Below are 23,359 nucleotides of genomic sequence, written 5' to 3'. Positions count from 1 at the left end.
GAACAGATCCTTATATATAATTAAAACCCAAACGTTTGATGAACTGGATGAATAGATTGTTTGGTGTTTGATGTTGCTCAGCAAAGAAATAGTTTGTTAGATACAGTAGGGGAAAGCTATTCATCAAAAGGCCTCCCATCCCTCCTCCTCCCCAGTCGCACATACGCACGCACGCATACGCACGCAATCACACATCCCTTCCCCTCAACCCATCGTCCTCCGTCAAACATTTCAGTGGGGTGTTCATGAGAACTTTGGTCCTTGATCATGTGATTTCTGTTTTTCTTGTGATTTTGAGCGACGGTGGCTTATATTATCTGTCAAAACCAACAGACTAATTAAACGATGTCGACATCGTATCCATGGAAAGAAATATTATCCGACTTTTTAAAAACTTTGTCTCTCACAGCCCCGGTGTTGGTTATCACCACGACGCTTGGCTTGCTATGTGTATCTATATGCATTGTATGTAAGGTTGTATCCTACACGGTCAAGGTGTCACGTGATAGGTACTCAATCTGTGCTGACCTAGTTATTCTGTGTTGCTCGAAGGATGAAAACATCACTTGTTGCCCGACAGGTTCAATTGACACATCGCCTTTGACCACATTTCAGGAAGATTAGCTGGAGACATTTGCATTAATTTTGACCTATTGGAATCTTATATCATCGCTTACTCAAAGGTTTTACTGTCATTAATTCGGATGAAAGTAATAGCAATTCTCATACAGAGAAATCTCACTCTACTTGGCTTATTTTGAAAAGAAAAACAATATTGACATTTTTCCCCACACCGATAAACAAAAGTTTGTGAACTCTTGTTGGGGTGTTACTTTTCCGATTTCAAGTGATTGTGAATGAAAACAAAGCACAAATCTAAGTTGATGAGAGCTCATTAAAAGGTATTTTCAAATGAAATTCGGTGTTTGAACTGTGTTGTCATATTTAGAAATATGTAGGTCACTAGAAAACGTAACAATTGTCTTTCACAACTCAGGTAGCTGAAATTCCGCCGGATCCATCGGAATAGGGTATGACCTTCCGACCTGATTTCTGATTGGTTAAAATATTTCTGCCCTTATGGCGGTCACTGTCATTTGCTTTTTCCCGCGAATATTCACCCTTTCGTAAGCAAACTCTTTATAAAGTCGTGATGACAAATCAAAACTTCATTTAATCATGCTTTTCCACAGCTTCTAAGAATTATTCTTCGTTACATCCGATACGTAGCAGGTGTAAAAAACTGAAGGAAGGCAGTGTAGTAATATTCATGAGGTTCATTAATATTCATGAGTATACAATATCGGGAGCCATGATATTTACTTTGGAAGCCATAACCAATGTTTTCCAATAGGAAGTTTTTGAAGTATTTTAACACCATTTAAGCCACAACGTCGCCCACCGGAGGTAGCACATATCTTCTAAATGGACAACACGTCCATCATTACCCAAGTTAGCCGCGAAGACGAACTACTCAACACATTTCCCGCATCGGAGAAAGGTGAGCGCTATCCTAAGAACGTTGCAAGTGGTCGCCAGAAAATGGCGTCTGAACTGTCGGTATGCTACACCTGCAGTTATATGTTGCTAAAATTTGAGGGATTCTGACCCGCCTAAATGTTGTCGAGGGTGCTGTGTTGTCCTTTGAAGATTAAAATATCTTATGCATTACAAAATGAGCGCGCATGCAACACGGATTACACTATCGACACCCTCCCCCCTCGTGTGTTTTGACAACGAGTTCACTCGTCTGGCCTGGCATGTTCAATGTTACTAATCCCTGTACACAGTCAAATTCGTCAAAAATACAATATTTACAGAGGTGGATAGTGCATCGATGTCGATTTCGTGTGTCCGAAGCGACAACGAGTGTGAAACATGATTGAAACTAGTGAATCTGTTCAATGTAAACAATATGGTCGAGGGACAAGGCCGAAACAAGTGCACCCAGTGTGAGGTCAATTTCAACCATGTGAACATATCAGACAGCCATTCCTGTGTTGTGGCCAGGAGGAATTATTTGTTAACAAACGCTAGAAATAATAAGAAGCGTAATATGTCATATATATGTATCCTAGAGTGTAATTTCTTTATGCAACACATGGTTTCCAAGGCTAGATTTGAAAATGTTTTGACAGATGAATTATGTCCCCTTATCCATGTGGTTTCTGGCACAGACCTTTTATTTGTGTCAGATTTTACTTTTTATTAAAGATACTGTTAGTACTGTGTTTAGGTGAGTTTCTATAAATCATTTGTGACTGGTTGTTGTGCATTTCTGTGGAATTTTCCTTGTTTTATTTGTATGTTAGCATATTTTGGTCTATTTAGTATCATGTTTTGGGAAATTGGGGAAATACCCCTTTGCAAAATCTGGTTCACGGACAATGCTAAACTGCAGGCCATAGGGTAATATTAGACACTAACATGTTGAGTCACAAGATAACTATTCATGCATTTCACCAAACTAAATTCACTTGTGTATGTTGCCAAGAATTATTTTGTTTAAGATAATTCTTTTATGTTACTGTCTTTGTTTGACTGCTTTCTAAATATGAGTTCCGTATGCAAATCAGTCTTTATCAATGATGCAAACAAACCAAAATAGGGACAAAATGTATCCTCAATTTTCGATCGAAGTTCTGAATTTCTCAGTTGGTATTCATTCCTAAATCTTCCTGTATTGTTTTCAGTTGTCATGTATGTGGTAATATTAGTAGGAACAGTTTGAGAGAGTAGTTTTCCTGCTGATGAAATCTTTCGATGTTTGCTGGAAAAATTTAATGAAGTAATATTTTTCCATATTTGCATGGCAGTGTTCATGGCAAAATTTAACAGGCGAAATGGTTATTACACATTTTGATCTTGATATCACAAAGGAAAACCAAACCCTTATCTTATCCATTAACTTTTGTTTTTGCTTGATATCAGATTAATGGTACATGTTTACAACAGCAGATGATGCAAAGAAGAGAGCTTGAATATTGAACGTGATAAAGTAAACCAACCATACTTATCAGTTAATGACTGAGCAAAGTATCATGTTCTACTAAAGTATCTGTTTGTGGTGATACATTGTGTCATAATAGAAATAAGATAAAAGTCAAATAATGTGAAGTACTGTATCAGTACATTTGACATACATTAGGGCTGCAACCATTCACCCAGGCCTCAATTTGATTTTCGATATTGGACGCTCAGTTTGATGATTTTCTGTTCCAATTCTTCACCCAAATAAAACCAGCAGATTTCATATAACTCTCTGAGTTTGCTTTTTTAGCATGAACTCCCCTGTAAACTTGATGTCTGCTAGCAACAATTTTCTTTTGATAATTAGCTAGGCATCAACCAGTCATGTTTTGGATTATTTCAGCTCTTGAAACTGCACGAGTTGCAGTCAGGACTATGTTCTGGCTTTGTGGAAATAATCTATTTAAAATTCATAGTCAAATATTGAATCCTAACAGATGTTATGGATTTTGAAAATCAAAAGTAAGGTGTCAGATTCAATTTTGAAAGTTTTCAAAGTTAAATCGAACTAAATCATTGTAGCTCTAATGCATATATCTTCTCAGACAGTCCCATGCCATGGATTCTCAAAGTATTCGCTTTTATAGTTAAGTCATGACATAGGTCACTTGACTTTCATGCTGAATTTTGTATCCAGCTATCTGTGAACTGAAGCCAGGTTAAAAGCCATCATTATTTTAGTGATATTTTTTATTTTGTGCTCTGACATCATTACAAATAATCTCCCTGGAATTTTCCATGATCCCCAAATGGTCCCCAAGTATTTATCTTTTGTATATAAATGTATGTATACTCGGTACAAAGAAAGGTCATATGATATGGAAAGGGTAACATACCATTTTCTGAAGAAATGTACAAGAGCTCTCAAGCCATTCTTACTTTCTTTGACCAAGTTTCCAATATCTGCTTTGTTTTGTTGCTCGTCTTCCTCATTGATGAATATGATTCAGCTATCCAGCTGATAGAAGTGTTATCACATGCTCATGTTAATATTGTTATATTTAGAATCACAGTGTTATTCCCTAGGTACGTATCATTATCTCTAGAAAGTGGTTAATCTCTGCTGTAGACTCTTCTGAAACTGTGACCAACTGTTATCAATCCTTGGTAAATTTTGATAGTTTCTGCAATCTGCAATCAGTTTTCTTCCATCTCTTAGCTTTTTTTTCACATTTTGATGGTTTATTTCTGCACATTGCAAAGTGCACATTTCTGTTAAATATTCTGCCTCATAAGAATAGCTGAATACTGGAAACCTTAACCAACAGACATTTAAGTCTTTGAAGGGCATTTAGAAGTGAAATGCATAAGAATGACGATTATATGGATATCAACTTGTTTATATGAGAACACAACGTTTCGGAGTTAATGCTTACTGATGAAGGAGTAAGCATTAACTCCGAAACGTTGTGTTCTCATATAAAGAAGTTGATATCCATATAATCTTCATTCAACAGACATTTGTTATCAGGAGATAGTTAACATGGTTTTTACACATTGGCTCTATGTGACAAACTTACCCCAGGTCCAACATATCTTAAGTGGGTCAAGCAAACACTTGAACCATTAGGCTACCCAATCACCCTCCTAAGCTAGGTGGAATTCTTGAGGAATATTTGTGTGACGACATCCTTATTTGCTGTGCAGTGACCATAGACAGGGTGGAGGGGTAGCCTCTTGGTTGGAGCATAACCCAGGTGCGATTCCCCACATGGGTACAATGTGCAAAGCCCATTTCTGGTGTCTCCTGCTGTGAAATTGCTGGAATATTGCGAAAAGTAAAAGTGGTGTAAAACTAAACTCGCCTAGATGAAGAAACCCATGGGGAGTTTGTCAAGAATCTGAAATATGAGTCAAAACAGTTTGTTGATGTGGTCAGGAGGGGATAGGGTAGCATAGCCTAATGGTTGAAGCATTTGCTCATCACGTCAAAGCTTCGGGTTTTGAGTCTCCACATGGATACAAAGTTGTCACACATTTCTGATATTGCTGGAATATTCCTCAAAAAGTGGCATAAAACTAAACTCATTCGACCAGATTACATATTAACAATTCTTCTATGCATGTTATAGTAAATACTAAATGTATAATTAAGACTTCTTAAAATAATTCTAGAAGAATCTTGTTCTTTAGTATATTGCATGTTAATTATGCTCCCACTGTAAGAGATAGAAACTGCATTTTTCATTGGAATGGAAAGTGCCTCTATTTTGTGAGCTTGTAGCATTGATGAAAGAAGAATAGTTTTGGATAAAGTTTACTACTGGTACATTCTTGAATACCTTTTCCTCATGAAAAGAGGTTCATAGTTGGAAACATTCATATCTCCTCCAGTGCTTGTCAGTTGTTCAATAAAGGATCTGTTCTATACAAGCCTTGGGTGGCCCTGTTTTCTTACATGGTATTCTATGTACTTGGAAGTAGGTGAGCGTTGTGATGATCAGAAAGGATTGAAGACACAGCAGTGTGTCAAATGTAGGTGAAGACTGTAATACCATTGCCATTTCATTACTCAGATCACAGACACAGTCACGATTGACTCTGCGGTTGGATAAGGAAATCTGCTAAAGGGAAAAAAGTAGCCAGAGAACCCATCACCTGAAGTGTTCGTTAGACAGGATTAAGAAATATTGTGAACATGAAAGTGGGTCTGACAGTATCATACAAATATTACTGTGCTTGCAAGTACTTTGTATTGACAGGAATAGGGTTAGTATGTTAATAATTTAAGATGTGGCCATGAGTATGTTCAAATTGATCATGAAGGTCAAGGTATCAGTCGTTCCTAGGTTAAAAGACAGTTGCCAGAAACATGTACATCCTTATAACTGCCCTTTATCTACACAGATTTTTTTTTATCACTTTGCTGAAGAAAATAGTCTGGATAAAATTTCAACTTTTGGTTATGTTTTGTTCCATATTTTTTGCAGTTTTGTCAGATGTTTTCATTTTATAATGCAGAGTTCATTCCCAGTCATTATTTTGAAGCTATGTAGTATCATGCTAGCCTAAGATGTGAACTCTACCCAACTGTAATGTCTGGGAATGTCAATGAGGTATTTGCAGTAGGTGACACAATTATCAAAATAAATACCTTGACACTTGCTGTGTGTCTTAATATAAGTGTCCCTGACCTTGGAAGATAAACAGGCATGCACATTTACACCTGCTGTTAATCTACTTGAGATGATTTTTGAAAATTATTTTTGAACTTGGTGCTAAGTTGCTCAATGGGTGTAAGAATAAGTGGGTAATAACAATTTGCTCGCGCCAGAGATCAGTGGTTCTGTTCTGTCGTTAAAATGCAGATTTTGTTTAATAAACCCACTTGTATCTTCTTGAGCTGTGCACAGGAGGTGCCACTTAAGCTAGGCTGTGAAATTTTGCTGGCAGGGTGCTAATTTAAATTCCCTGATAAGTTATTTATTTTTAGGAACAGGTTTTATGTTACATGATAAGCATCAACAGGAAACAATAAGGAACTAGCCAGTCAAATTCAAAATGTGTGTAAATTTTGATATCTGATCTAATTACGGTGAATGGTTTTCACACCCAGTTATTGCCAACAACACTATCATGGGTGGGCCGAAAGCTTGATGCTTGCAGAATTACATGGTTATATAGTGAGTGTTAATATCATATGAAAATTCATTTGATATTGGTCTAGTTTATCATCATCAAACTTTATGACATGCTTAATTGCCTTGTTTACTGCCCCAGGCTGGAAACAGGTATTATTGTTTATGTATATGCTCGTGATGTCAGTCACTAGATTGTCGGGTCTAGGCTTCATTATTTCAAGTCCTATACTGGGATATTTCAGTGTGCTGCATTAAACGACAAAGAAACAATATGTGTCCAGTTGCTTGACTACAGCAAACAATATTCCTTTTATTTTTCTGGAACACAGATTCTGTAATCTAGTTTTGTCTGCATGTTAAGATGTCGCATTTTGTGAGATATCTCAATTTTACAGTTGAATTAATACGATGAATCTGATTGTTTGGAAGCAGGGTTTAATGTGACACACAAATGTGTGTCCAGTACACAATGTAGAGAATGGTTGAAGACAGCATCCAGAGGGGTGGACAGTATTATATATTGTACCCACAACATATGTGACCTCGTTTTAATATTCTATGCTCTACAGAAGTTATCAAAACATACAGCTCTCTACACTTTTACTTCACAGGACCTTCATCTTGTCCCACATTTACAATATCATTGAGGTCCGCCCTCTCCTCTCACTTAGGGTGGTGGGGTAGCCTACTGGTAAAGTGTTTGATTGTCACACCAAAGATCTGGGTTCAATTCCTCACTTGAGTATGATGTGTAAAGCCCATTTTTGGAATACCCTGCTGTTATATTGCTAAAACTGTAAACGTGCCATAAAACCATACTCATTCACTCACTCCTCTCACTGATTCATCAAAGGGTTCATGGTGTGGCCAAACCAGTGTACTGGAATGGTCCTTACCATATTGTTATTTAGGGAAGTCCTGGGTCAGTTAGCTTTAGTCTGAGCAGGAGTCCTGTGAAGATTCCGGTTAGAACGGGTCTTCCGTAACTCATGCTTATCGTAAGAGGTGAATAACGGGAATGGGTGGTCAGGCTAGCTGACTTTGTTGACACATGTCATTGGTTCCAAATTCTGTACGTTGAGGCTCATGCTGTTGATCTCTGAATTGTCTGGTTAAGATTATTTACAAATTGGTGCGACATAGCTAGAATATTTCTGAGTGCAGCGTAAAACTAAACTCTCTCTCTCTCACTGGATTGATTAGGATAGGACACTGTCACTGGTTGACTAAATCAAAAAGTCAGTATATATTTCTCTAGCCATTTGTATACTGTGTATTAATTTGTTGTTTATATCAGTTTGTTACTTCCATCAACAAATATTGTAATTAAAAATATGATTGAATATTCATAATTTTGTAGTCATCATGCTAATTCAGATTTCTTGTCACAACCATAATGTTATTAGTTAAATAGTTGAAGCATTTTTAAATTTATGTTTTAGCAAACATTTTCTTTGGCAAAGAACAAGGATATGACACGTGAATGTATTGAATTTTTGCACCTGATAAGGTTTATCTTTTATTTGAACAAGAGAAAGTTGAATCTCTGATGTGCCTGCCTCTGTGAACAGTTTATAAAAGGCAAGGAGTCCTGACTCAAGAGATGCGATTGAGATGTTGAGAATGAGATGGCGATGACTACTGGTGACGACTTAAGCACGTGATAAGTTCTGCACAGATATCCGTGTTCTAGAGTTGGGTGTGGTATGCTGGAACTGGGTCACCATCGTGGGATTGTTTTTTGTCTGAGATTAACCCTAGGCTACTTAATTAATTTGAAGAGTGTCGTGACATGCAGCTTGATGCAGAGTAAGGGTTAGTACCAGTGCTAGAAAGTGCCTCATTTAATCACTAATCACAAACCAGTGCAGGGAGGATACAGTGAAGGGATCTCTGTCAGGCTCGGCTTGACATGATCGAGGGAGGCGTTGATGCTAACTTAATAACTAGATATGCAGACTGAGCTGGGGTCAGTGTTCCGTGCAGATGAATCTGTTCTTGAGAGGTTATTATAAGACTCTGCTGAGATCACGCCAAAGGGACGGGTAATGAACAGTATTGTTTGGCTCAATTATCCAGAAATCATAGGAGCTCTCTTGCCATATGTTACTGTAATTTAGCAAGCCTGTGAAGGGCAAATTGATGCTAGACCTGTTTATTGTAATGACTAGTTAGGCAACTCACAACACCCATGTTTTTAAGTTGGAACAGTTTCTGGGCTTCTGTTGCTGTACTGTTTAATAAAGCAATGGAGGAAGAGAATGATCTGTGCTGTGGATGAATGTTATGTTTCTACAACAGGAAGTAATATCTGAATCTGTCAGTTTGGTTCAGGACAAAATATTTAAACTCCATAAAAATAAGTTGGGGACAGGCGAACCAAGGTTGATATGTTGAACAATCTGTAGACATATATAATGAAAAATTCTTTTGATATCTCAAACAGGTACTGCATTTTTGGTGTCTTATGTCAGATATTGCTGGGATGTTGCCAAAAGCGGTGTAAAACCCAACTCAGTCACTCACTCAAACAGGTACTGGATACCTTCTCTGGTCCATATGACCTTGAGTGAAGCAGCTGATGATTATGACTAATTCACCTGTAGAGTCCATACTTACTGTATGAAAGTGAAAAAATACAATTATTAATGCAGAATTGAACTAGGCAGTTCTTGAGAGGGATATTAAGTAGATCGAAACCTTATACCCATTGTCTGTGATAAAACAGTAACTGCAGCCAGTGAATTTCAAGATCCACATACATTGGGGTGCTTGTTCGCCCAAGTTAATGATTATCAGTCATACACACAAGATAACACTGAAGTGTAGTTCCTTTGTACTGATGATGGAAAAATTGATCGGCAAGTGCTAGTTCAGTTGTAATATTGATCATTTGTTGGACCACATATATATCCTGGAACAGATTAGAGGATTGCGATGTATTATCTGGTTAAATTGTTGTTCAGTGACTTATGTGCTTGTAAATAGGTGTTTTCTTAATGAAAAATCTCAACGACTCAAAACAAATATACCTTAGTCACTATTGTTTTAAAATATTTGTGAGCTTTGTTCTTTCTTACTGACAAGTGACAAGTGAAGATTGTGCATCAAAGGGAGATAACTTGTAAGGTACCAGCCTGATGGTACTATTGCTTTGCTTTACACACCTGTTCTTTATTGTATAACATATCAAAAGTTATGCATGTTATCTACATGGATAGACTATTTATACCCATGAGGAGAAAAATGACATGCATAGGATTGTGACAGGTTCCGCACACTGATAATACTAACGGCACAGCACAGGTGTAGTGTCTGTGTAATATACAGATACAACTCAAAACTGAGGGATGGGGACCTATTGTGTTGTCATATCCTGTGGACTGATGCTTTCAGCTTATGCTGAATAAACTTCGATTCCTCATCATGGAAACAAATGTGGAACCCGTTTACAGTATACCCATGTAACCTATGTGTTGTGTAACCCATGTTAGTCGTAAGAGGCGCTAACGGAAAGTCAGACTTGGTTGACACATGCCATTGTATCCCTGCTGTGTAGATTGAAGCTCTTGATGTTGATTACTATGTTATCTGGCCCGATTCGATAATTACAGACCACTGCCATATAGCTGGAATATTGCTGAGTGTGGTGTTAAATGTCAATCCAACCAAATTGCTTGCCAACCAGAATAAACATGTTCTATTCCTCACACTGTGGTGTAAAACTGAATTCACTCACTTCAGGTACACCCCTATCATGATATCTCTCTCACTCACCCACCCACCAACCCTCTCATTTATGGTTGATAGGTAAAATTTTTAATGTTACAGTATAATGCAAGTTCTGTAATAGACATGTTTACTGAGGTTATTGAGTTGTAATTTTATCCTCGTATGTGCCAGAATTTATGCAACCAGTTTTGTTTCTAAACTTGGAAAGGCTCCATTTTATAAGTTTTTGCCCAGCCTGTCCGACTTGCAATCCAAAGCTGATACTCGGGTTTGATTTTCTTTATGAACGTAGCCATAGTAACTGTATCATTTGCATCTACAGCATTGTAAGAAATGCGAGCATTTTGAATTTTTTATTTGTCAGCTTCTTGGTGGGCAATTTTGTATTAGAATGCTGTTTGCCAGTAAGCTGTCATTGTCTAGAATGCTTGTTGTCAGGGTGTGCATGTAGCACAAGTTGCTATTTGACTGTAATGTGTGAAATGACTGTTTTGGCAAAGTCTGCGGTATCTGACATGCAGGACGACGTCATGTCTGGTGAGGAATAAGTAGTTGCTGCCGTTACCTGACCTATTTTACTAGGAACTGAGCCAAATTTCTTCACTGGTGTTTGCATTGACACTGTAAGCTCCCACAGAATAGCCTTAGTGCAGCGTTTCAATTAAGCATTCTATCAGCACGGTTAGTGTTAGCAAGAATATGAAAGAGTTATGGAGGGTTGGGCAATGATGTATTAAACTTTTGAGTCAGCTTGCCCAGTATTGCTTGTTAGCATTATTTTCTGTACATTTTGATGGTATAGTGTAACTGTTCCTAGCTGAGTTTGGTAGACCGGGCAGCATTTAGTTGTTTTTTTCGGCTTTAAACAAGTGGCTAAAGTTGAGGACTTATGTATGTGAGTGAAAGTTTGTTTTCTTTTGGCACAGCTACCACTATTCTAGGTACAGTGCTGCATGTAAATATGGTATATATTTGGTACTACGATACACATTATTGAACATGCCACATATTATGGGTTTTTTTTGTTTTTTTTCGTTGGTTGTCTAAGGCTTCTCTCAGTGATATTCCTACTATTTGGTAGCAGACTGTAAATGATGGATTGTGGACCACACAATCCAGTGATCAACAGCAGGAGCCTCGATCTATTCATTTGAGATACAGTGACATGTGTCAACCAAGTCAGTGGGCTTGTCATAATCCCAGTGCATGCATCGACTGCTGAAGACCAGTTCTAACACCTATCTTCCTGGGCCTCACATACTATGACTACCAGACTTGTAAATTCTTTTTCACATAATGTAGAGTTTGACTGGTTCTAAAAGTTACTTAAACATTGAATCCTTTATAAATACCATGTTTGAACCGACATATATACTACTAAAAAAAGTTAATAAATAATAACTGACTGTCAGAATAACTGACATATTCTTTTCACTATAGCAGGTATTGAAATTAAGTTATTTTCTAGCGTGTCTCATGGACACTGTCATGATAATGTAAGCGTACCATTTCAGTTTCAGGTGTGACATAAATTCATGGTCTACTAAACTGAACTTCAAATCATTATATGACTTGAAGTGAAAGTAAAAGTTGTAACATTCCCTAATAAATCATGAGTAATAAAACAATGGTAGCTACATGTTTTTGTTTGTTTACTGACCTTAAACTTTAGTCATAATGTCACTTTAAACCATGAAATGAAAATATGGTGAAAACATGCTTTAATGCACTTTCAAAACATCAAGTGTGCTATAAAGGCATGCTGCAAAGAATTTAACTGTGCCATTTCAGTTTTAGATGTGCAATCAGTGGAATGGCACTAATAATTTCGATGCCTTCTGTAGTCATGGCTAGTAAATATTGCAGCACTCACATATCAGCTGGTGGCGCTCTCTGAACTGTTTTAAGGAATTCATAATTAGTATGTCAAAACCTGAAGGTTGATGTTTTTAAGGGAGGAGGCCAACCTGGACCTTCATGTTTATTCCGAGGATCCCCAAATGAATGAGAGTCCCTTTTGACTCGTAGATATGTAGACTGGTATTAAGGATCTTCGGATCTTGGACTTTGAAACTACCCATATTTTAACTGCTATGCTTGATTTTTATACTGACTCCTTTTGCATTGGATTTGTGTGAGATTTATGAGACAGATTGTACCATAAACACTGCCGTCAGTATTACCTGTGGGCAGATGGATGTGTCATCTCTCTCAAACTTGTGAGTTTGCCACTCTTCACAATGGCTGCTTCATAACTAAGCCTCAATGATTTGACAGCTGACATTGTTCTTTATTATATTTTCTTCCAATTAGGCAAATTATCTTCTGCAAAATGTTTAAGGCAAGTGAGTGAGTATGGTTTTATGCCTCTGTCAGCAATATTCTAGCGACATCACTATGGGGACACTAGAAATGGGCTTCTCGCATTGTATTCATGGGGAGGATTCGAACGTAATTCCATAGAATGAGTTGCAGTGGGGTAGCCTAGTGGTTAAAGCATGTACTTGTCATGCCAAAGACCCAAGTTCAATTCCCCACATTGGTACAGTGTGTGTAGCCCTTTTCTGGTCCTGCCTGATATTGCTAGAATATTGCTAAAGCGGTGTAAAACTCAACTCACTCACTCACTCTATTGCATGACAAGCAAAAGCTTTAACCACTAAACCACCACATTGCCCCAAGAGGTTAAAAAGAGACGACATTGTTGTGAGTATGTGTTAAACATGCTTTAGAATGATTCACATCATGTAGAGGTTGTCTGTGCTGTCATTGTGAGTTAGTGTCAATGGATTTATCTCTGTCCTGCTGTAAACTGGAAACTTAGGATTCAGTTCAAACTACAGGGACTTATTTATGACACCATAGTGGCCATTGTTGCAGGCAAATTGGAATATCAGGGTTAGTCTACTTGACATGCTACAGCAGACTCTTGTCTGTGAGTCTTCTAGACACTCGGGAGAGTGTGAGTCATGTAGACTTGCCTTGGGACCACGAGATTTAGAAACTGAAATTGAAAACTTTGAAATTTTAATTAAGGATATATGTTAATGGGATCTTGTGATCTTGTCTATACTTCAGTGCTATGCATGCAGATTTATAGTGTAAATTGCCACTGTAACCCAGGCTTAAATTTAAGTTAAAATTAAGGGGTACACATTATATCCCTGCATTTAAGGGATTTATTTAAGATTCCAGAGGTGATACATATAATTAAAGTAGACCTTAAGACGCTAAGAACTGGAAAAATACATCAGGTTGCATGAAAAAAAGTAAATGTTTCTCGGGGACATTTTTTTTCAAAGGTGACAAGGGTGGGAGGAATTTTTTAGAAAAAAAATTTATTAAAAAAAGGTAATGAGGGAGACACACATTGGACTTTTTTCACTACGACATACAGCGTGGAAAAGTTAAGCACATGTTAATGACTTGTAGATTGAGCCACGCTTGTTCTCACGAACACTTGTTCTTATAGCAGACAAATGGATGAGAATGATGTGGCAAAGTCAAAATTGTTTTTTTTAAATGGCAATAAAAGATTGTTATGTGCACAAATAAGAGTGATGTGCCAATGCCCGAGAAACATTTCACTTCTTTTTATTTAGCCTTAGGGACATTGGTATCTTTATGACTGATGATTTATCAGTACATCATTATTCATGATTTCAAAATTTACAGATACTCCTTTTGTCCAGTATATATTTCAGAAAAAAATAGTACTTTTGATACCAGGAATTATTGTGAACTAATTAGATTTTAACTTCAGTCTAGTGACTATAGTGACATTATCTTTTAGTCTCTTCCTGTGTTGCTCAACACCACTCTCAGCAATATTCTAACTATCTGACAGTGGCCTGTAAATAATCATAGCTGGACCAGTCAATCCAGTGATTCTAGCTTCCTGAAGAGTCCATGCAGTTGAGATATGATAGTGTTCTCAAGCAAGGTCAGACAACATGTCTGCTTTAGTCCTATTGCAGGACAAACATCGGTTGCTGAAGACCGTTTCTGACCTGGAACTTCTTGCTGGTATTTACTGATATTAACGGTCACTGTGGCTGGCTACACCCTCTGTGAGGTTGTATGTAGGCAGACAGGAAGGAAGTTGCACAAAGTCATGTTTACACTCCATTTGTGTTGAGCCTCATCTCAAAACAAGGAAATTGAATCACCTTGAATTATGGGAGACTTTGATATTTCTATATGAAATTGATTTTGTTGTGTGAACGCACGTTTGAATAGATGCACTCTGCAGTGTTCTACCATTTGTCTGCTGTTCCCTGTCTCCAACCATTCCTCCACTTTCCCTCTGCAGTCCTCGGCCAGCCCTCTAACTCCTATTCCATTCCTCTACCATCCCTTTGCAGTCTCCTTCCATCCTTCTGCTGTCTCCTTCCATCTGCATTCCTCCACCTTCCCTCTGTAGCCCTCTACCATCACTCTGCTGTCCTCTATCCTCCCTCTGCAGTCCTCTACCATCCATCTGCAGTCCTCTATCCTCCCTCTGTAGTCCCCTACCATCCATCTGCAGTCCTCTGTCCTCCCTCTGCAGTCCTCTATCCTCCCTCTGCAGTCCCCTACCATCCTTCTGCAGTCCTTTATCCTCCCTCTCCAATCCCCTACCATCCCTCTGCAGTCCTCTATCTTCCATTTGCAGTCCTCTATCCTCCCTCTGCAGATCCTGCATTCTATTAATTGGCCCAAAGGTCAGCCATACATGTGTCTTTGATGTGTTTATGTAAAGATTGTGCAAGTCACTTTTCCCATGACTATGGCTAGTAGACAGCAAACATTAATCGATTACTGTTTGCCACCTCCTTATGACTGGCGGTTCAATATTAAACATGAAATCACCGGTCCCTAGTCACCTTAATTGTAAAAGTTCAGGATTCAAATACATCATATATACCATGTAAATACCACAATTCAAGGACGCCTGAACTCACTCCTGTTGTACACTGGTGATGTGCAATAATGCTTTTTGAAGTGATTCTAAACAGTATTGTCAGCGGAAGTCAAATATCACCATTGCTTCATATGCCGTTCATCAATATGTAAGCATCTGTTGGCTTCAGCGCATTTGTGGACACATGAGACATTTGCAGTCAAAGCATCCGATATTGTGTGTCATATATAATTCATATTGGATTTCATTTCTGCTGGTGTGAAGTTCATTAGGCTGTGCAGGTGGTAATAAGTTTATGTGGCGACATACACCTGATTAGTGATGAATCCTGAGATTGTCTTTCCGAGGTTGTCGGTTTCGTCTGTCAGTTGGAGTCTTGAGGCTCTTTGGTCTGGATATAGAGGTGTTGCACTTTCTGGAGTTGGGTTTCAAAATTCTTCATTTGTTCGTTTTGAGTCCTACATTAGCTGTTATTTTTTTTTTTTGGTTTGTGAGAACCCTTTCGAGGTTATTGTCACAAATATTCAGTAGCATCGTTCAAACAATATGCTGTTGTTAGTTAACATGAAACTAGTTAGTTAAACTATAAGCCAAAATTGGTACCTAGCATCATTATCAGCAGGCTATAGTGGTACATTAGGATCAGACATCCATAAGGATCTGCTATAGTGTTACATTAGGATCAGACATCCATAAGGATCTGCTGTAGTGGTACATTAGGATCAGACATCCATAAGGATCTGCTGTAGTGGTACATTAGGATCAGACATCCATAAGGATCTGCTGTAGTGGTACATTAGGATCAGACATCCATAAGGATCTGCTGTAGTGGTACATTAGGATCAGACATCCATAAGGATCTGCTGTAGTGTTACATTAGGATCAGACATCCATGAGGATCTGCTGTAGTGGTACATTAGGATCAGACATCCATGAGGATCTGCTGTAGTGGTAAAGTAGGATCAGACATCCATAAGGATCTGCTGTAGTGGTACATTAGGATCAGACATCCATGAGGATCTGCTGTAGTGGTACATTAGGATCAGACATCCATGAGGATCTGCTGTAGTGTTACATTAGGATCAGACATCCATGAGGATCTGCTGTAGTGTTACATTAGGATCAGACATCCATGAGGATCTGCTGTAGTGTTACATTAGGATCAGACATCCATGAGGATCTGCTGTAGTGTTACATTAGGATCAGACATCCATAAGGATCTGCTGTAGTGTTACATTAGGATCAGACATCCATGAGGATCTGCTGTAGTGTTACATTAGGATCAGACATCCATAAGGATCTGCTGTAGTGGTACATTAGGATCAGACATCCATGAGGATCTGCTGTAGTGGTACATTAGGATCAGACATCCATAAGGATCTGCTGTAGTGGTACATTAGGATCAGACATCCATAAGGATCTGCTGTAGTGGTACATTAGGATCAGACATCCATGAGGATCTGCTGTAGTGTTACATTAGGATCAGACATCTATAAAGATCTGTTTTGGAATGGGTCTTCAGCAACCCAAACATGTCATAAGAGGCGGCTGACGGGATCGGGTGATCAGGACACACGTCATCGTATATCACACATGTGGATAGATGCTCAGGATGTTGAACACTTGATTGTCTAGCGCAGACTTCACTGAAAGCTGATTTTGACCCCCAACTAAATGATATTGACATAAATGGCGGACAATAGCAAGGACAATAAGGCCACATGAAGCGGGTGTGGTCAAAGCAAGCCCTCTCATTGGTTGATGCTTTCTATCGTCCGCCATTTGTGTTGTTTGGTTGAGGGTCAAAATTGGCTTTCATTTGACTTGTAGAAATACCAAAAAAGAACTGATAGGTGTTATGAGTGGTGATTGATAGGCCAATCACCCATGATTATGTTTATATGAAATTTTAATCAGATGAATGCGATGGTAGCGCAGTGATCAACAAAGCCACCAAAGTGTCCTGCCTTGTCCAGATTATATTGTACTGTGAAGCATTTCAAGTTTGGGGGTCATCTCAAAATCCTTATATGTTTTAAAAAGAATCTTTAATCCTTGTAATGACACAAAGGCCTGTGACCCTGCTGCCACATATCAATAATAGCTGCTTGAAATAACCAACTTATTAATAATAATCATGTGAGTGAAATCTGAATACATCAGATTTGCAAGAAAATAATATTAAATAGTGTTGTTGCATGAGTTGTATTGTTACAAACCAACAATTTGAGTTAATAAGGAAAAGAAAAGTTCAGCCTGGTTATGGCAAAGCATTGAAAAGGGTATTGGATACGGTTGAACATATCAAATCATGGTTGTGAGCTGATATAAGTGTTTCAACTGTACTAGATTTCAGCGATGAAATGACTGTTTTTATGACTACTTTAACAATGTTAAGTCCTATGTGGATACCTAGCAAGCCAGTTATATAATTGTCATAAATCTGTCGCTCATGTTTATATCATGAGAAATATTTAAATTAAAATAATGATATAGTGGTTTGAGATATCGGAAGTATTGTCAAGCTGTTTGATGTTTCAATGAGCATCTTTTAGTTTTCATGTACTCTACAGGGCAGTTGGGTAGCCAAGTAGTTAAGGTGTTGGCACGTCGCAGTGTTCACTATAGTGTCAATACCTCTGACAAATCCGGCAGATTTGCCAAATGTCAGACAGTCCCCAACCTCCTGGCCCCAGTGTCTGACTGAATATATATGTCAATAACTTTGTCTCAAGTTGTTGTTTGTGGCATGTGACACTTGTTCACTGTTTATAAATTTATGTTTAAAATGTTTGTCATTATATAATGATAATTTCAATGCTTATATGAGAATGTTAAATTTGAAATATGTGTTTAATTTTTTTCTGTGGGTCCTGTGAATTTTCTGTTGGCTCAGACAGATATCTGAAACATCAGGACCCAATGTCCTATTACTTTGAAACACCATTCATGAACACTGACGTCAGACTGAAGACCTAGGTTCGACTCCCCAAATGGGTACAATGTGTGAAACCCTTTTCAGGTAAACCCTGCTGTGATATTGCTGGAATATTGATAAAGCAGTGTTAAAACCCCCTAACTCACTCATTCACTCAAGTCGTAAAGCTATGATGGCTTATAATTATGAATCAGGGACCTGGTATTGAAGTAATGTGTAATGACTGGGGAGTTATTGTAAACATAGACAACACAGGGCCTGAAGTTTCTCTTCTGCACACGCTCTGTGTGTGTGATAGCTGCCACAGTGACAGCAAGGATTATTTGCTTCAGGCATCAGTTTACAAGATATCTGTGCAAAGGTCATGTCCCTCTACTTTTCTCATCAGATGTTATTTAATACTGTTAAAGGACAAAAATAAGTCGTAATGATCAAACAAGCAGAGAGTTAAAGTCCACGCTTAATGTGATGGTGAAAAGTGCCAACTGAGCATGTTTGTCTGTCATTCCAAGATAATATGGCTCATCTTGATGGTAGTAATGGGTAGTCAGGCTTTCTATAACACGTTCATTTATCAAAGTCAGGACATGTACGGGACATTTTTGTATTTACAATTAGTTCAATTCTCTCCTGTGAAAAAAAATTTCAACCAATCAGGAGAGCGCCTGCGTGACATAATGTGTGGTATACCCATGTTTGGGTAGATTATCTTATTTGTAGTTTTATCAGAACCTGCAATCGTTGTTTTGAAAAATAAAAGCTCTATGTTTTCACAATCTATTGCCATTTAATGTTGTCACCTGCTTTGCTTATTTTCTGAGGTACAACCTGTTTCATAGATGATTCTGTCAAAATCGCCTGTCCTAATGGTTATAAATCGTTCAGGTAGTTCTGTTTAAAGCAGTGTAATGCAATATCTTGTTGGTCATAATTCAGAAACATATTTAAACCCGAGTAGGAAGTAGTTTTCGTCTTTAACTTGATGAAAACAAACCAGAATCTAATTGATACTCAAACTGACTTTAGATGGTGATACAACGATATTAAAAAAAGGTTGCGCCCTTTAGCAAACATCCACCAGTCTGAGAATAAATGCTACTTATGATTGTTTTCACCGAGTTACAAAATCTAGACTACTTTCTATTGGTTGTAAAACATGTATTTGATTGATTGACAGTAGGATTTTGCATGACATTGCTTATGACATAACAATTTCACTCTTGGAAGCGAGATGGGTGACAATATGGTTTTACTTACAATATTATTGTCACTTTGACCACAACCTCACTTCCGAGGAAGAAATCTTTGTGTTTCCAGTAGTGCCATCCAAAATCCTTTTGGTCATCAATCATACTACATACTACAACTGGTAAGTTGTTTTGATTTTTTTTAACATACTTCTTTTTTTTTTTAAAACATATTTAAATAGCATATTCTGTCAATGAAGCAAGGTAGGTGTCAAACCACCCGACTTAATTATTTAAAGGCTCTCTTTGCACTCACAAACAACATATTTAGCACAGACTGAGTGGTCATGAGGAAATCTGTGCATGGTGACACCATCACCCGACACCTGGGAGCATTTGACGGCAACACAACAATTCAGCATGTCTTTGTTGATGTCGGGATATCAGCAAATTGATGAGCTTGATACACATTTTATAAACAGCCAACTGAAAATCCTTCCTGACGTGACGTCATTGCGGTTCGCTACAGTGCTCAGGCGACAGAGTTTCGTAACCTGTATGTGGTTTCTTTTTAGGGTGAGAGTGAAGCAGATGACATTTTGGCATCTTTTAATCGCTCGGTATTGATTAACCACATGTTTTTTAAGGATGAAATTGGTGTTCTGATTAAGACCAAGTACAAGTCTTTCATATGTAATGGTTAAAAGAGTACAAAAAATGTGAGTTTATTCGTTCCTTAATAGGTTTTGATTCTTTAAGTTAACTGTGATCATGTGAAAGATACTGTGCTGTGTTGTCTGATAGGAAGCAAGCCATCATGAAGTTTCCAACTGGTTACCGAGTACGATTTCCCCCACATACCCTCTTGACACAGATAAGGTACAAATTTCAGTGTCAGCGAGTTGGGCTTTATGCTGCTTTTAACTGTGCTCCAACAATAGCACAGCGGGTGGACACTAGAAATGGGCTTCACACACTGTACAGGCTACCATAAGTGTAGTCTGTCTCATTGTCCCTGAATCATATTATTTTGCCAGTGGCCTAGCCCTTCATGAAAAGCTAAGTCTAGTCTTAGATTTTTGAAGCTCTCTTAGCGCTGATATAGTCCATACATTAACATTAACTTACGACTATCTTAGTGCTAAGAGAGCTTTGAAAATCTAGAGCCTGAACATGCTGAATAAAGCAAATCTAGATTTCCCCAGTCTCCTGAGATCCTTTTCAATTTAAATGGGTTTATTTGTAACAGTCACAATTATGTATAATCAGAGACTAAGTGTTGGTCTGCCATGGGGAACTGACCATGGGCCTTTAGCACGATGAGTGGATGATGTAACTCCCAGGTTACTTGACCGCCTCACCCGCTAAGACCGTATTCTACTTTCTCTAAAGGGAACACTGTCTATATAAAGTTTTACTAAACTTTAAAGACTAGCACTAAGTCATAGTCCTAAAATATACATAGCATTCAGGGAGTGGGAAAGGCAGGGGCCATTTTGCACATTGGAATGAAAAATGGTCCGTTAAAATTTTTAACTTTACCATTGGTACAAAGGCAGTGGCCCATTCGAAATTCAGAAAATGGCTTATTGTCCTGAAAATGGCCCATTGTCAAATTTCTCTATCCCAATACCTGAGTATTGATAGTAACAAAAAAAACTGAAATTAAACCTTAAATTGAAAAGGAGCTTCAGTGAGTTCAGGAATCTGGGCAAATCTAGACTTGCTTCATTGAGAGCTTTAGCTGCAGGGCAGCTTGGAAAATAATATGCTTCAGGGACTGTGAGACAGGCTATGAGCTTAACTGTGCCGTAAGGAACTGCAGTGCAAGGGCAATAACTGGATGTGAAGATAGACAAGAATTTGTGAGATTGAGAAAGTGGATGAGAGGACAGAGGGGAATTAATTAAGCATGACTTGTCTGTGAAAAACAAAGTTTGGGTTTTGTGATGGCACTTCTTTGCTTCCATAAAATGTATTGTCATCATTCCTAAAAAACAATGTGTCAGTTGTGAGGGCGTTGATTGCGAGTGTTTCACATGTATGGGAATCTGAGAGAGCCGGGGGAGCCTAGTATTTTCATGGCTTTAGGTGGTCGATAATTGGCATTCTCACGCCTCTACAAAGGACAAAATGATCCACATTAGAAGTACCAAATACTTTCCATTTCCAAGTTTGAAGAAGGTTCAACAATTTATCATACAATGCTTTTCCTTGCATGAATTTGCGATGATTTGTCACAGGTGTTATAAAAACAGTGTATAAATCCTGTATGTAGTTTTCCATTAAGGTATTTTTGTAATCATATTGATATTGCTGCTCCTAGTGCTAGTCACTGGTTGTTACTCTATTAATCTACAGTGTGTACAGGTATTCAGGCTGTTGCTATACCTAGTGTACAGTACATTCACCCTGTTTACTGAAAAGATCCACTCATCCATTACTTGATGAACACAGGGTGGAAACACGAAGACATTCCTGCACTGAAAACACAAGTGTCAAAATGTCTAGTATCACCTTGTTCCTCTGTTCACCCTGCCAGGAGTGGGCGACAAATATGTGAAGTGGATGTGAAAACCCTCTGGTACCAGCAGGCAGTTTAGGTTGTATATTCCCCAAGGAGTTGAGAATGATACTGAAGCTGGAATAGATATGGGAGCACAGCACAACACAGCACAGCACCACACCTGTGAAGTATTTCCGGTGTACACATCCTGCACCACACCACACCACACCAAAATAGCTGATAGGCTCTGATGTGTTTGTTATTATCAAGAAGTCATCATCAAATGGGGAACCGTTTTCTGTCTATTCACTTCTGAATGCCTTTGAAAGACTCCAGCTGATATGATGATTCTGCTCGTTTATGTTAAAGCCTAGTAATCCTAGCAGTACCTCCTGTCTGTGTCTGTTCTAGTGGGCTGGTCCTCCAATTATTTTACTGTCAACACCATGCCTCCATATCCAAGTCTGCTTGCCCAAGGACACTTCAAGCCTAGACTACTTTGAGTGCATGACCGGAGTTGGTGGGCGGTTACTACACAACAGGAAGTCATTTTGTCACTACAGTGTAAATAGTATTAAATTTTACTCTGCTTTTAGCAATGTTACAGCAATGTCACAGCAGGCACCACCAGAAATTGGTTTCACACATTTTACTCTACATTGAATAAAGTTCTACTCCGCTTTTAACAATAGACCAGCAACACCAAAGCAAGGGACACCAGAAATTGGTTTCACACATTGTATTTCACATTAAATAACGTTCTACTCCGCTTTTAACAATATTCCAGCAATATCACAGCAGTGGACACCAGAAATGGGCTTCACACATTGTACCCATGTGTGAAATCAAACCCAGGGCTTAGATTTCGAGCTCTCTTAGTGCTTAGATAGCCTAAGTACCATGCATTAACATTAACTTACGACTCTTAACGCTATGAGAGCTTAAAAGATAGGCCCAGGGCTTTGGTGTGGCGAGCAAATACTTTAACCTCTAGGCTACCCCATTTCCTATCATTTACAGACCATGGAACTTGAACTCCAATACAACAGCAATGTGTTTTAATAGATGGATTTCTGGAATATGGAACACTTGTTATTTTGCAATTAACATGATGTATCAATGGTATAGCTTCTCTAATATCTTCGGTATGTAGTCTGTGTGTGCAATTTTAACATGGGGGGTGTCTCAGTGTTCTTTTATCCCAGTGTCCCAACACTATCTTCTAGATTACCAATCAGTATTATTTATGTGTGAGTCTCCAGACTGGCAGTATGCCAGGTCATGTGACTGAGTCTGCTGTTCTTGTGCGACCACTGAACCCTGTCTGTTGGGACCTGTCTGTGTGGAGTAGGCACAAGGGGAGGTAATTGATGAGTGGGAAAGGAGTTCTATTCACGTTTTTATTATCAAAACTGCTGTCAGTCCACCAACAGGTTGTTTTTTGAACAGCTTTAGTTGTTTGTAATCATGCAGCTGTGAATT

At 38.4% G+C, this 23,359-nt stretch overlaps 1 protein-coding gene across 1 annotated transcript in view; it reads left to right on the top strand.

Moving 5' to 3' along the window:
- Nucleotides 1–1,282: 1,282 nt before the first annotated feature.
- Nucleotides 1,283–23,359, top strand: part of LOC137299021 (CTD small phosphatase-like protein) — a 41,240-nt gene continuing 19,163 nt past the window's right edge. The window contains exon 1 of the mRNA XM_067831492.1: nucleotides 1,283–1,501. Coding sequence (XP_067687593.1) covers nucleotides 1,426–1,501 — 76 coding nt within the window. The 5' untranslated portion in view covers nucleotides 1,283–1,425. The remainder of the gene's footprint in view (nucleotides 1,502–23,359) is intronic.

This window comes from Haliotis asinina, chromosome 10, assembly GCF_037392515.1.
Source record: "Haliotis asinina isolate JCU_RB_2024 chromosome 10, JCU_Hal_asi_v2, whole genome shotgun sequence".
In the NCBI taxonomy this organism is placed as follows: Eukaryota; Metazoa; Mollusca; class Gastropoda; order Lepetellida; family Haliotidae; genus Haliotis; species Haliotis asinina.
This window is presented reverse-complemented; position numbering and strand designations above follow the sequence as displayed.